Genomic DNA, 15198 nt, shown 5'->3' with positions numbered 1-15198 from the left:
TATATATATATATATATATATATATATATATATATATATATACACACACACACACACATATTGTATGTGGTGTGAATTTGTGAAATTATTGGACATACAATTGATGCTGTGTTCGTTATGTTTGATTGCATATTTCTATTTGTCTATTTTCCGATGCATAGTTCCACGTTTATTATTTAGCTTTCCTCAGTTACAGCAGTTACATTGTGAATTTACAGATACAATTTTTTTCAGCTGCTTTCACACATTTTCNTATATATACACACACACACACACATATTGTATGTGGTGTGAATTTGTGAAATTATTGGACATACAATTGATGCTGTGTTCGTTATGTTTGATTGCATATTTCTATTTGTCTATTTTCCGATGCATAGTTCCACGTTTATTATTTAGCTTTCCTCAGTTACAGCAGTTACATTGTGAATTTACAGATACAATTTTTTTCAGCTGCTTTCACACATTTTCTAAACTAGGTCTCATTTTTTCAAAACCCTACACACAAATCCAAAAATTGCACACACAAAATGCAAAGTGCCACAAATCTGCTGCAAAATGAAACACTGCATTGAAAAAAATATCTAAAAAATCAAGTATTTGCATCAAATGCCAAACACTTTTTTGGATAGATCTTGTTCTAAATGTATAGGCTTGTATTTACATTTGTGTTCTAAAGTGACAGCACAGTGATCTGTTGAGGGTTTGGAATGTACACAGCACAGTAAACACTAATGCAACGTTGAAACAGAATATAGTTTTTTTTCCAAAATGTTACTGTTGTAACTCTAGTACAGTGTTGTGTCTGAATATTTTTTACTATATATTTTCTGCAATTCTCTTTTTCTAAAGTTGGTCATGTTTTTATCAAAACATCGAAACATTCCAATTCTTGAGGCACTGGTGGTTAGGTTTAGTTTATCAGTGACAATGTGAATGATGTTTCTGATGAGTGAATTGCATCAAAGCGATTGAGAAAAACTATAATCTGTACCCGATAAATACCTCATATCTATGTCAACAGTGACACATTTAATATCTACACATGTGGACTTCAGATGTATTGATGGACAAAAATCACACATTGTAGGTTCAACACTTTACAATGTAGCTTACATCTACTTAAAATAAGGAGTTAAATTATTTTATCTCCTTAAGTTGCTTTCATTTTTTGCAGTTATTTGTTCTGTTAAAGTAGATTTAACCTCTTTGACATTATTTCCTCAATGTAGGAACAGATCCTTTAATCAGAAGTGCTTTCATTAAGAGTGTTTGGCCCCAACAGTGTTAATACAACACATCAGCCCAATGAGTACACGGAGCAGTTACTCTGGCAGCTTACAGGCCCTACAGTTTAAATACTGAGACAAAGAGAAATCGAAAGAGTAGAATCTTTTTATACCTCAAGTTTGTTGTTAAATATAAAATTAACTTAATTGTTGCTGATTGACTCAAAATGCTGTCTGATCTTATTTTTCTTTTTTGATTGTAGCACTTTAAATTTTACATCATGGCATTGATGTTCATCACAGTGGCTGAAGATTTGCTGCTAAATAGTTTTGTTACTCAGAATAGTGCACTCATGGAAATAGACAACTAAAGTATACTTTAAAGGGATTTTTAAATAACTTTCTATGATATCCTAAATCTCTTTCCATCAGACATAACTATATTTTCTAATAATAATTCTGTATTTTACTGTTTGGTTAGTCCTGCGCTATATTGCTGTTAACAAGAACAAAAGACAAACATTTTAAACGTATGGTGTCTTTAATGGGAAATTCAGTGACTTGGATCCAATGTAAACCACAGTTAGCCCTGTTTGACCATGTAGTTATAACCAGGCTATTAAATTAACTCAACATTGCACAGTTCTTACATTCTAGCTTTAAAAAAAAAAAAAGTTGTGGCATTAAAAAATATAACATAAAAAATAATTATAATAAAATCCCTTAAGCACTAAAATGATTCTGCTGTTGCTCTCTGAAGCAAACATACCTGTTAACTAAAAGAAAGGGAAAAAAAGGTCTTTGTGCTGTGGTTTTCAGAGCATCAAAAGCAAATGTCTGACACAGGAACAGTGCACAACATCTGCAGTGCACAAAGTTGAACCCAGCTCAACTTGTTAACCTGACACTTCAGCTGCATTTTCTAGAAGCATACAGGTGATGGGAGTTTAGATCACAGACAACAAAAACAGATTTATTCTAACACTTTGTCTTGTGTAGTTTTGGATTAGCCAAGATACATTCTGAAACAAACAAAAATATAGCACTGCAATTTGGCATTAGCCATCACCACTCTTGGAAAATAACAGGGCTAAATAACTTTCTAACAGTTTTTCTCTTTGATATTTCAGACCACAAGAAGTTATGTCCAGCTGTGTGAACATGAAGATGCATCACAGTGCCTGCAGTCTCCTGCCCAGCTTCATCGTGAAGGTTTGTCATTGTTCCCTATTCACAAACTTCACCTGCATGACTATCTCCATTTTAAAAGTTCAAGCCATTTATAGTAACTTGGTACCAGCACCATTCACTCCATCTGAGTTTAATTCTCATTGCATCTCTTTTTTTTAATTCTGATTTGACTTTCTGATGTGAATAAAATCAGAAAAACAATCCTGGTCAACTGATGAGCAAGCTTACACAAACCAGTGATAATAAGCACACAGATTTCTTTTCAGTGGTTGTTTTTAACTTGTTTGTGAATAATTTTCTCTTCAGGGCTGAAAAGTTTCTCCAGCCAGTGTGCAGACCATGTTCTAAATATGATTATTTATAACAGTTTGAAATTACAAAAAAGTTTTTTTCTCACACTAATACAATAACCTTTCAACTGTACATACCACACTGACTGAGCTAAGAATTAAAAACTTTTTTTTATTGTGTAAACCTAACAAACCCATTTTTTTTATAGTAGAGTCACAGCTCCTCCAGGTAGTACTGTTCACCAATGACCATGTGATGGCAGGGCAAACATTCAGTATGTAAACAGTATCAAACATTTTAATTTTAAGTTGGAATAAGCTGCATACAAATGCACTTCATACTTTAATCACTGGAGTCCATCTATATATGATAAAATGTTCACTTTGTTACAGACACAAATCTACAGTAAGTTCAGCCCACAGCACACTGCAGAGTGGAGGATCATTCAAAGACATCTCCTTCCCGTGAAGCTATAAGGCGAGACTCCCCATGATGCAAAGTGAAGAAGGAGTCTGGTTTCAGTCCTTTCTGCTCCAGGGCCTCTCTAAGACGAACCGGCGGCTCCATATAGTACTAGACGAAGGGGGGGGGGACCAGGGAAAAAGTGAGTATTAAAGACCATCATTGAACATTGCCATATATGAACCTAAAAACAGGTTAATTTTTAGCTCAGTGCTTTTGTTAGCTAGTCTCTAACACTGAAGCAGAGCAGTGAGCCAGAGGCCAATAAACCACAACCACTGCAGGAAAAGTCTTTCAGCTTTACAAACAATGATACCTTTTGTTATGTTGTGTTGCCAGAACATAATATACTGTCTGGGCATGTTTTTACCTCTATAACCCCTCTCTGATTCTAAAGTTCCTCAGTGAGAACAGTCACACACACGGCAGCTCTTTGGGCCACTGAACTAATTTTGTAAACTGTTCTATAGATGTATTGATTCAACTGTAGTCATTTTAGAGGAGGTAGTTTGTGGTGCAGCTGAACTGTACTGCCTTTTTGTTAGAGACAAAACATGAAGAACTTACTGTATCTCTGTGCATTCCTACCTCATAGGCGAGAGCAAAGGTCCCCCAGTGAATGGCCACAGACTGTTTGGCTTGAAGGTCCTGGTGAATTAGAACAGCCTCCTCTGGATCCACATGCTGCCCCTGCATAACGTCCCTTAAACACCAGGAATATTTCAATGTTACAGGTCTGGCTGTGTGTGGTCCTTTTATAAAAGAATCTAGACTCTTATTTCCTATATTCTTTCTAGATCCTTTTTCTTACTATCTAATTAGATATTAAGAATCTAGAAAAGTAAGTAAGGATCAAGAATATAGGAAATAAGAGTTTACAGTCTTACCTTATTTCTACTAGGTTCTTTCTTTATTACTCTAAGTTAGTGAGACAGAATCTATACCTGGGCAGATACGCTCCGATGGGGATTGCTGCAAGGTCAAATGGTCCGAAGCGCCTTCCTATCTCCTGGAAGGAAGCGCAGTAGCCAGTATCACCAGCAAAGAAGAATCGATGGTCTGGACCCAAAATAGACCAGCTGCCCCATAAAGACTGAAAGAGACAACCAGGAAATGAACATATTTGTATTGTACTGAATTTGCTTTAAAGTTTCTACTTGATTAAAATTGACCAAAGAATTATGTGTATGATTTTATTAGAGAGAGAAAATAATTACCTTGTTGTCATCCAGAGCTGTGCGTTTGCTCCAATGCTGAGATGGTGTACAGACAAATGTCACTTCATCATGACCTGGGACACAGTTCTCCTCCCACCAGTCCAACTCCATCACATTCTCACAGCCCATTTTCACCAACCAGTCCATCAAGCCAAGGGGCACGAACCTACAAAACACACTGCTCTTATTTAAAAGGTACATTTGACTTTTTTTCCCCCAAACGCAGAAGTGCACTAAAAGACAGTGGTTCAGAATGTCAACTCAACAGGCAATAAATACAGTACAGTGTGGATCTTGATCACAACAATGACTGCCCATCACACGTACCAGCGTAGCTCCCCTCCGAAGCGTGCATTAAGGCTGGCAACAGATCCAGCATCCAGATGGTCAAAATGAGAATGACTGATGACAACAGCATCGATCCTTGGCAGCTGTTGGCAGGAGAGGACAAGAGAAAACACAGGTATGAAAGAATCAAACAAATTCTGTTTTGTTACTGTTTTAATTAAAGGGAATTGCTGAAATAAGGGAAAATTAAAAACAGGAAGTACTGAACCTGTTCCACGGTGCAGGGAGGCCCTCGGTACCTTTTGGGCCCCATGAACTGGAAAGGTGAGGCCCTCTGGCTGAAGATTGGATCTGTCAGAATATTCAGTCCATCCATTTCAACCAGAACTGTGGCGTGACCCAGCCAGGTGACTCTCAGACCTGGACCAGAGTCAGAGAGGTCTGGGTTCTGGACAAAGTATGGTTCCATCACTGGGAGCTCACTGTCCAGAACCTGGAGGAAAAGGATGGACCAGCAACAGAGAGGGGTTGACAGAGGAAAGCAAACAGAAACACAGATGAAGGGGAAGCAGGTAGCGTTTGCATCAAATAAAACAATCACATTCTTATTATGAGGAATAGAGTGTTTCAGTCTTATGGCTTTGTCTGATCATACTTTTCAATAATAAACCATTATCCCCTCTCACCCTAAGAAGAAAGTTACTGTTCTCTGGCTGCTCTTGAAACACAGCAGTTAGCAGTTTAGTTTTTGTTGCCATGTTTACATGAATACTCTATCTCTAGCTATACACTAATAAATGTCTATGACCAACTTACTTTTGTGTGACTTGTTTAACTTCTCTCTTCACAGTAGTTATGCTGTACATGTAGTTTACAAGGCTATATCCTAACGCACTATATGCTTAGAGAGTGTTGTCACATTGCAGTTTTGACCTATGACCTTTCTGGTAGTTGATTAGTACGCCTATTTTTCTAGGTTTTATCCAACAACAAAACACTGTGCAATCTGTGCAAATGAGGGGTTAACCAGTTTTCTATTGCTGCGTGAAAGCAGCCTTTGAAACCTGTTAAGCCCCCACTGAGCTCAGCAAGGTTTCCACTAGTTGCTATAAATACTGTGTGGTTGTGAAAGTCAACAAAGGGCAATGTTTCTACATACAGGCATTAGAAAGATGTGCTCATAATACTACAATCTTACATAGGCTTGAAAAAAAATTGATACATCACTTTTAAATGGAAAAAACTAAAATATTTAACTCAGCTCAGTCATCTGACAGTATGAGAGACTGCTGCCATCAGAATAAATTTCAGCTCTTATCAGACAGACAACAGTCCAATCCATACTTTTAGTAACAATAGATTTCAGTGTGTATCAGCTTCCTGAAAGTATTACAGAGGTTGAGTTTTGTGTGAGGTTGTCTTTCATATGCCTCGGCTATACACTCACCGGCCACTTTATTAGGTACACCTGTTCTACTGCTTGTTAACGCAAATACCTCATAGGCCAATCACATGGCAGCAACTCAATGCATTTAGGCATGTAGACATGGTCAAGATGATCTGTTGAAGTTCAAACTGAGCATCAGAATGGGGAAGAAAGGTGATTCAAGTGACTTTGAACATGGCATGGTTGTTGGTACCAGATGGGTTGGTCTGAGTATTTCAGAAACCGCTGATCTTCTAGGATTTTCACACACAACCAGTTCTTGGTTTACAGAGAATGGTCAGAAAAAGAGAAAATATCCAGTGAGCGGCAGTTCTCTGGGTGAAAATGTCTTGCTGATGCCAGACATCAGAGGAGAATGGCCAGACTGGTTCGAGCTGATAAAGGCAACACTAACTCAAATAACCACTTGTTACAACCGAGGTATGCAGAAGAGCAACTCTGAATGCGCAACACGTCGAACCTTGAAGCAGATGGGCTACAGCAGCAGAAGACCACACCGGGTGCCACTCCTGTCAGCTAAGAACAGGAAACTGAGGCTACAATTCGCAAGGGCTCACCAAAATTGGACAATAGAAGATTGGAAAAACGTTGCCTGGTCTGATGGTCTCGATTTCTGCTGCAACATTCGGATGGTAGGGTCAGAATTTGGCATAAACAACATGAAAGCATGGATCCATCCTGCCTTGTATCAATAGTTCAGGCTGGTGGTGGTGCTGTAATGGTGTGGGGGATATTTTCTTGGCACACTTTGAGCCCCTTAGTACCAATTGAGCATCATTTAAATGCAACACCAACCTGAGTATTGTTGCTGACCATGTCGATCCCCTTATGAACACAGTGTACCCATCTACTGATGGCTATTTCCAGCAGGATAATTCACCATGTCACAAAGCTCAAATCATCTCAAACTGGTTTCTTGAACATGACAATGAGTTCACTGTACTCAAATGGCCTCCACAGTCACCAGATCTCAATCCGATAGAGTATCTTCGGGATGTGGTGGAACCTGAGATTCACATCATGGATGTACAGCCGACAAATCTGCAGCAACTGCGTGATGCTATCATGTCAATATGGACCAAAACCTCTGAGGAATGTTTTCAGCACCTTGTTGAATCTATGCCATGAAGAATTAAGGCAGCTCTGAAGGCAAAAGGGGCTCCAACCCAGTACTAGCAAGGTGTACCTAATAAAGTGGCTGGTGAGTGTATAGTAAGGTATATATTAAGTTGGGGTGATTATATTTATAAAAATGGTTAATATTTTTAGATTTTAGTCTAATAAATACCCACCTCTTTATTAGTTGGCACATTGCTGTGATTTTTATCCAACAAGAAGAACCTCAGCAGCATTGAGTAGGAAGGGAACCGCCATGTGGGCCAGGGGTTGATCCAGCGGCCATGTTTGTCTCGACAGGACTTTGTAACTTCCTCCTGCAATCAAAGTAAACAATGGCATTTTAGCCACTTGTTCAAGTCAATTCAAGTCAAGTCAGTTTTTATTTGTATAGCGCCAATTCAAAACATAAGTTATTTCAAGGCACTTTCCAAATAGGGCAGGTCTAGTACTTCTCTTTATAATATCATTTACAGAGACCCAACAGTTCCCACCTAGAACAGCACCAGGTGACAATGGCAAGGTAAAAACTTCCTTTTAAGAGCCAGGTACTGGGTAGGGCGCTTGTTAAAGAAAGTAATTTCAAAAGTCAGATTAGAGTTTAAGATAAAACTTACTATACAACACACAATAGACAGAGAACTGGAGAGAGGCCATGTTGACGGAAGGAGTTTATGGAAATTAAGAGGTTTCAGGTGAGTTGAGGTGAAGGTGGAAGAGCAGGTGTGTGTGTGTGTGTGTCAGCAGCAGGTTTTAGGCAACAGGAGGATGATGAGAAGTGAGGTTTTACCTCCAACCGATAGTCCAGGCGGAAGCTCTTGCGGGAAGAGCGGGAGGAGCTGCTCTTCCTTGGGGTCTGAGGATCCACCTCTCCACCCTCAGCTCCTCTTATCACTTCATCCTGCAGTAGAGGTACAAACACACACATGTAGTGATGGAGTCAATTTGAAGTCGCCAAGGCATTTGAGGGTAAGAAATGAGCACCATATAGCCAGCCATCATTAAGCCATTATGTTGTGCTCCAACATCTTAGCAAGGACCTGTAAAATGCTTAATACTAATAATAACTTTTTAATCATTTTTAGCTTCTGCTGCAGCTTTGAGTGCAACGAACCTCTTCTTTATTCTGTCAAACAAGTTATAATTAGCCAGACCACAGCTTGGCACCATCTCATTTTAAGATGATGAGCAGGATGCATTACCTCCACCAGGCTTTTTCTCTCCTCCAGAGCTGCTCTACCTGAAGATGATGGCTTCTCCATGGGCACACCACAGCACCTGGCATGAACACAAACACACTTAAGTTTCAGTTTTTCATTGGCACATCTCAAGCTGCTCTTCTGGAGCAGGCAGGGGTCACATGCTCTGCTTAAAGAAGAAGTTGCTGAGGGTGGGGACTGTCATACGTTCAAACCAACAACCAAGTCAAAAGTTGTCTCCTTTCACTCACCCGAACGCTACTGCAATGATAACAGCTCATTAAAGAGCTGACAGTTGAATCATAATGGTTTGCATATGAAACAGAAAGACGGTATTCAGACAGACAGCAGGATCATCTTCACTGTATTCAAATCAAACTACTATCAGACGTGACATTTTAGTGCTTCCACAGTGCACTAAGTTCAATGGTTAAACTATGTTTCAAACCTTGCTAGATGAGCTAATATGTGTCTGGTTTTAACATTACTTTTATCTCTTAACATATTGTTGAAAGGAAAGATTAAGAAACGTGTTTCCTTGTGGGTGCGACACAAACAGTTACTGTTTTTCTTGGGTAATACTGATTAGGAAGTAACTAGCATGCTGATTCATGCAGGCTACAAAATCTATGCAGGTATCTTCATGTTAAAAAAAAAAAAAAAAAAAAAAAAGGCCACATGATTAACTGGTGTGATAAGGACAAACTGCAATCATACAACTCATATTGTTACATCATTACAGTCCAAGTGCAACAGCTGAAATGGCTTGTGCTACTTCCCTCTTGGACAATGTCCACCTCAAAAATGGTGGTGCAACATTAAACCATGAGTTAAGCCCTCCACTAAGCTACAGGCCTGCTTCACTGCAGAGGTGACCCAGGTAAAACACACATTTCTTAAACATGAGTCCTGAACTGAATGTGTGGCAAAAGGGAATTTTTCTTCCTGTAGAAAAAGTTGGAAAAAAAAAAAGGGGGGGAGTGAATCTGATATTTTAGTTTAGAAAAACCTACATTTAGTATACACACAAAGTGATGTTGACACCTACACACTTTCCAGAACTACATCACAGCCCTTCCTTATCCTGCTATTATCCACAGCAATCACTTTGTAGCACACACCCTCACTAACTACTATCCACTTGTGAGTGACTCCTTCATGCACTTATACTTCATGAGAAAATGCATTTGTTTGCTACCCCGTATCAACAGAGAGGATAGTGGAGAAATGCATGAATACCAAGTGTACACACCAATGCATTAATACAGTAATGCAACATAAGTCATTTGTGCGCTTTCCCTCTTTGGGGAACTCCATACATTACAGCTATAGTGTCCTCATGATGCACTCAGCCTTATGAATGGACTTTAACTACACACTACACACAGACACCGGGACAACAATGGAGCTCTGTGGAAGACAACCAAGCATGCCTGATGTGGTCATATAAACAACAAACACAGCCTGAAGTCAGACTCCCTCTCATCTCTGAAGTTAAGCTAAACTAGATCTGCATGGAGTTAGCAGACAGGGCTGTCTCACAGCTCTTCAAAAGAGAAACACAGGACATAAATATGCATGAAACTCAGTTACAGATAATCACATTCAAATACTACTCAGATTCACCTCCTGAAAACAGTCAAGTGTCTCTAAAAGTGTCATGACAGTATCACACACAAGTCTTGATATGAATTATAACATGAATTAGTCTTGTCCCAGTGACACTGACTGTAAATTCAAGTGATAAACAAGAGGTTTCACAACTTAGCTTACTCTTCAATTATTTCCTTTCTGACATGTTTGCACACTCAGGAAAGAACAAGTGTTTGCTACAAACATATGCTCTATTATTAACATTTTTACAAAACAAAGGTAGGTAGTGTAGCAATACAGTAAACAAACTAACCAATTTAAACAAAAGCCAGCCAAGCAAAATGTGTCCTAGGGGAACAATAGTGATAGCATTAAACAGAGATTAAAATGCCACTGGGGGAACCATGAGGCAACCATACACTCACTTTCGAGTACCACAAGCTTCGGTACATGTTACACATCGTGCAAGTTATGACCATTTTCAGCCGACTTACCTGAAAACTTGAACGCAAAAGAATACCACCAGTTGTTACCTCAGCAAGGAGACATGTTTGTTTCATTTACGTTTGCGCCATACACTGTTTTAATGCGAGGAGCAGGGTATCATTATTAGGAGCTATACGGTTCGTAGAGCATTTCCGATACAGTTTACATTACAATAACGTATCTTTTAGCAAGTATCGATAAGAAACTTAACGGCTGCAGTAAAAGCTTTCGGCAGAATGTCTTTATGAAGGTAAGACGTGGAGTTTCGAATCATGCAGCAGGACCGTGAGGATCATTAGTCGGTACCAGCTCTGCGTCTGTGACGTCTGAGCGAAAAGCCTCTGATCACGTGACCGCCGAGAAACTCCTGGTATGACTGCAGGCAGTTTTACAAATAATCAAAAAACGGACTAAAAATAGTCACAAAAAGTCAAATCATTTGTAGTGCGGTAAAATTAATAATAATAACATTATTTAAAAAAAATATTTCTAAATTTACTATCTCATTACTTGTTGCAACCGCCACTACAGGTACACTGTACAGGTAAGTTCTCGAATAATTTTGTAAAGAAAATTAGCATTCTTATAACTGATACTACTAATGAAAAATAATTTGAAAAAAAAGTTGAATGACTGATTTACTTAATATATATACATTGCTCAGTTAATAATTTCATTTACTCCTTCTTAATTTAATAGTAGGCCCTATATATTTATTCTTAATAAATTGTACGCTTTTCTAATCTTGGCTTATCTAGTTTGTTATTCATATATTCATGCTGTACATGTTAAACATTTAAAATTTAGTGCTAGTTTATAGCGTGACCACTAAAAAAAGCACTACTTTTGAAAGGGTCTAATCGCCATTGTTTTTTCATCTACTTGTACACGAGTGGCGTTTATAAGGGTCTTCTAATAAATCATTACATTTAAGTAAACTAATAATTCATACCCACTCTCATTCACTGCTTAAGTCGTGTGTCATCAGCACTGGCAATGTCAAAGAGTAAAGACTTGTTGCTCGTGCACATTTCTATTTGGTTGAATGAGTTTAATTTGAATACTTACGGAGAAAAGGTTTGGAATAACGGCTTAAAACCCTGGACAAACACTCTGCCAGGCTTCTCTGCTCTCAGGAGGACCCTATGTCACTACGTATTAGTACTATTCATGCAAAACGTGACATTGTAAACTTACCTCGAGTTCCTCCTCCTAATGAGAGACACCTGGGGGGATTTTGACCCGAGAAGACTGGCTTTTTTCAGTAACCCAGGGTATTTACTAAACTTACAGCTGCACGCCAGTAACAAACGTACAGACCTGCACAACAACGCTTCCATTCTAGGTCTTTGCGTTTCACCATATTTGCTAAAAGGTTTTAATAAAGAACAGCCAGTGGAGGCCAAGTTACTTGACAGTTACGCTACATGAGTGTACAGCTCGAGGGAAGTTGCGGAATCCGGATAGCAAGTTGTTTGAACTTCCTGCCAGACGCCTTCATGGACTCTCGGAAATCTGACACTTCAAATGTCGGGTTTAATGCAAAGTTGTTTTTTTTTCATCAACCATTTACAAAGATACAGCGCGGTTTCAAAGTAAATTTTAAGTAAATTTCTTGCTTTGCTTTTGCACAGAGAAAGCTGTTGATTAAATACCAACGGTTTCCTAAAGAGAATTGACTGTCAAGAAATAGATTCTTACTCTTGAGCAATAAGCACTATGTACTATTAGGTATTATTGTAGTTACTTGAACCAAGAAATTTCACCTTTTAAATCAGTTTTTTTATGTTATATAACGTCTCACTGCAGCAGCTAACAGATTATGAATCCCGAACCTTCTTACTGCTTGTTAAAACCATTTCATATCCAGCTAGTTATCCAGTGTATGAACATGTGGACTGTCAACGGTACATGGGTGGACTCTACAAAGTAAACCTAGGAAGGATCAAAACAGAGAAGCAGGTCAAACTCTGCTCTGTTTTACATGAGGTGTTTAACCTGTTTTGCTGTATATCTGGAAAATAATGTGCTGTTAAAGACTGGCTTTTACTGATATTATAATGTAACCGAAAAACATTCCTTAGCAGTGCACAAGGTTTGGTGAAAATTTCTCATGGACCTTGACCAGCATATCAACACTGGTCTGGGCTTGTATGGTCACAATAGAGGAAACTCACACAAGCAATGTTGTGAACATATTTACTTTAGATACAAAATGACAAGATCAGTAAAAAACAAAACAAAAAAACAACAACAAATGAAATTGAATTGAATGAATTTTTACCATTACTTTGAACACAAAGTAGATCACAAAAATGCATTTGTTGCTTTCAAATCAGGGATGGGCTCAGGACATGTGTGCTGTGTTTGTCCATTTCTCAGTGCTCCTTGTGGTCTCCGTCCTCCTCCAGTTTCCTGATCTCTGACTTCAGGTGGTTGATGTTTTCTCTGCTGGCTTTTAATTTGTCTTTCAGCTCTGCGATCTCCTGGCTGGTTCTCTTCTTTGCCGCTTCCATTTTCTCCTTGGTCCTTTGCTCCAACTCACTGACTGTGGACACAGGCAGGCAAACACACATAAGCGTGATGACAGTGATTATGTAAATGCTGCTCTTCAGTACAGAGGCACATGCTATGATTTCCAGGGTGCTGGGGTTTAAGTCAAAATTGGGTTAATGTCACAAAACTAGTCTCTATGCACACACTTGTGCCTCTATGTTTATTATTGTGTACATACACTCTGTCTCATGCTTGTATGCACCAAGGGTGAGTTGTCTTGATGTGGTCAGTAGCTGCTGCATCATGGCTGTAGGATCCTGAAAGATCTGAAAGAAAACACATCAAGTATATCTCTTTCACTCTCACACAGTTCTGTAAAGCCAAACCTCCACGACTCATTTAATCGATTACATCAAACTACTACTTACTACCTGTGGTCATGCCATTGTGATGAATCAAATTTCCATGAGTGGAAAAACATCATTAATGTCATTTACCATTAACAGGGAGGAGAGACCAAATGTTACATATTCAGTGTAAAAGAATATAAAATTAATGCAGCATAGTAACTGGGGTTGTAGACTGCAGCACAAAAAGTAGTCATACCATTTCATCATAGAATTCAGAGACAACTGTCTTCTTAGGCATGGCACTGGAGTCTGACTGGAACAGCTTCAATAGATGGTACAGAGTCACCTAACACACACAACACACACACACACACACTCACACACACACACACACACACACACACACACACACACACACACACACACACACACACACAAATCAATATCAAAAAGCATACACACAGGGAAGTAAAGTAAAATGACTGTGTGTTTAATAAATACCAATTCATACCATATGTTGATATGTCAACTATGTAGTACAATCAAGTGTACTTTAAGATGCAAAGCAGCTAATCACAGTATAAAATGCTGCCATACATTTAAGAACATATAGCAACACTATGAAGATCAGCACAGTGTGTATTTGTGGTATTTAGTATGGTGCTGGAGCACATTATTTGAAATGACTGCGTCTACAAGTTGCGGCTCTTACAGGTCTCTCATTGGGGTCAATGAAGAAGATCTTAATGATGATCTCAAACTCGCCCCAGCCCGTCTCTGTAATCTCATATGGAGGCTTTGTCACCACTGGGAGGCAGAGAAACGGTAAATTAGACAGACAATTCAATCCGAGTCACAACTAAAGCAGGGGGAAAAAAATGGTACAGGCATTATATATCTGTTAATATGACGTACTATTCATTTCCATTTATATTTTCTGCTTATTCTCATTACACTCGTTATATTTCATTTTTACACAATTGAGTTCAATCAACAGGAAATAATGCCTCTCCTTTGCCAACAGAAACTAATGTAAAGGTCTACTCACCTCTCAGTGGGTTACCATAGCTCTCATGTAACTTGAACTGGATCTTCTTCACATAAGCCGACATATCCTGGAAGGACAATGGGAAGTATTTATATATAAAATCAAGTAAATACCTTCAACTGACAGCGGACAGTGGCTGGTCATGATCTTTTCAACCAATAAGTGCGTGAATATGAAGTGCAGTATTTTAATAGACCTGGTTAAAGCCTGTTACAAATCTAGATGTCTCACCTCATTTCTGTAAGGCTTCACATAGACAGACCACTGATGTGTGTGTCCATCCTCCTCTCTCTTCTTCCCGAAGTAGCGGGCAACGTTCCCAAACACTATGGGCTTCACAATAGTCACTCCCTGCAGTTAACAGAGAGAAAACACATGGGCGTGTTCACTTGGTTATATAAACTACTTAAAAGTCATACAGTGAATTAATAATTAAAAAAAACACCCAAACTAGTCTAGTGTGACGTTACATTACCTTAACTCGCCCCCCGGAATCTGGACCAAATTCAGTCATCTTTTTGAACATAGTACAGTAAAGCGAGAGTGAAGTTGAACCCGTATTACGCTCTATAATACTCTCCTTGCTCCGCAGCGTATATTCTCTCTTAATAGACCTGCCATTTAAGCACGAAAAGTGTGTTTTTTTATAGCAGCAATCTCATTTCAAACCGCCAGCCAAACAAGCGCCGGAAGTATTAAGTGTAACGGGTTTCGTTGTCCGATAGGAGTGTGATAGAGACACTAAGGTTCCGGGTTAAAGGAGGCAATATCGCAGGACAGGACTA

The 15198-nt window shown here is 38.9% G+C and overlaps 2 protein-coding genes across 3 annotated transcripts; both read right to left on the bottom strand.

The window, feature by feature from the left end:
• Nucleotides 1-2930: 2930 nt before the first annotated feature.
• On the bottom strand, nt 2931-11963 carry LOC111225006 (N-acyl-phosphatidylethanolamine-hydrolyzing phospholipase D-like). 2 transcript variants are annotated; one of them, XM_022749741.1, is made up of 10 exons: nt 11717-11963; nt 8444-8519; nt 8032-8142; nt 7418-7558; nt 4947-5171; nt 4718-4821; nt 4391-4556; nt 4118-4266; nt 3762-3876; nt 2931-3284 (listed from the first exon to the last, which is right to left on the bottom strand). In XM_022749741.1, the coding sequence occupies exons 1-10, from the start codon at nt 11857-11859 to the stop codon at nt 3153-3155; spliced, it is 1362 nt and encodes a 453-aa protein (XP_022605462.1). In that variant the 5' UTR covers nt 11860-11963; the 3' UTR covers nt 2931-3152. The 2 variants fall into 2 exon arrangements, with proteins under 2 accessions (XP_022605462.1, XP_022605463.1); XM_022749742.1 differs by lacking the exon at nt 11717-11963 and adding an exon at nt 10528-10849 and having other exon boundaries at nt 2933-3284.
• A 741-nt stretch (nt 11964-12704) lies between these two features.
• Nucleotides 12705-15116, bottom strand: yeats4 (YEATS domain containing 4). Its single transcript, XM_022749607.1, has 7 exons — nt 14889-15116; nt 14645-14764; nt 14414-14480; nt 14078-14172; nt 13622-13711; nt 13254-13341; nt 12705-13067 (listed from the first exon to the last, which is right to left on the bottom strand). The coding sequence occupies exons 1-7, from the start codon at nt 14937-14939 to the stop codon at nt 12898-12900; spliced, it is 681 nt and encodes a 226-aa protein (XP_022605328.1). The 5' UTR covers nt 14940-15116; the 3' UTR covers nt 12705-12897.
• Between the last annotated feature and the right edge of the window lie 82 nt (nt 15117-15198).

Source organism: Seriola dumerili, unplaced genomic scaffold (assembly GCF_002260705.1).
Source record: "Seriola dumerili isolate Sdu_G_001 unplaced genomic scaffold, Sdu_1.0 BDQW01000138.1, whole genome shotgun sequence".
NCBI lineage: Eukaryota > Metazoa > Chordata > Actinopteri > Carangiformes > Carangidae > Seriola > Seriola dumerili.
This window is presented reverse-complemented; position numbering and strand designations above follow the sequence as displayed.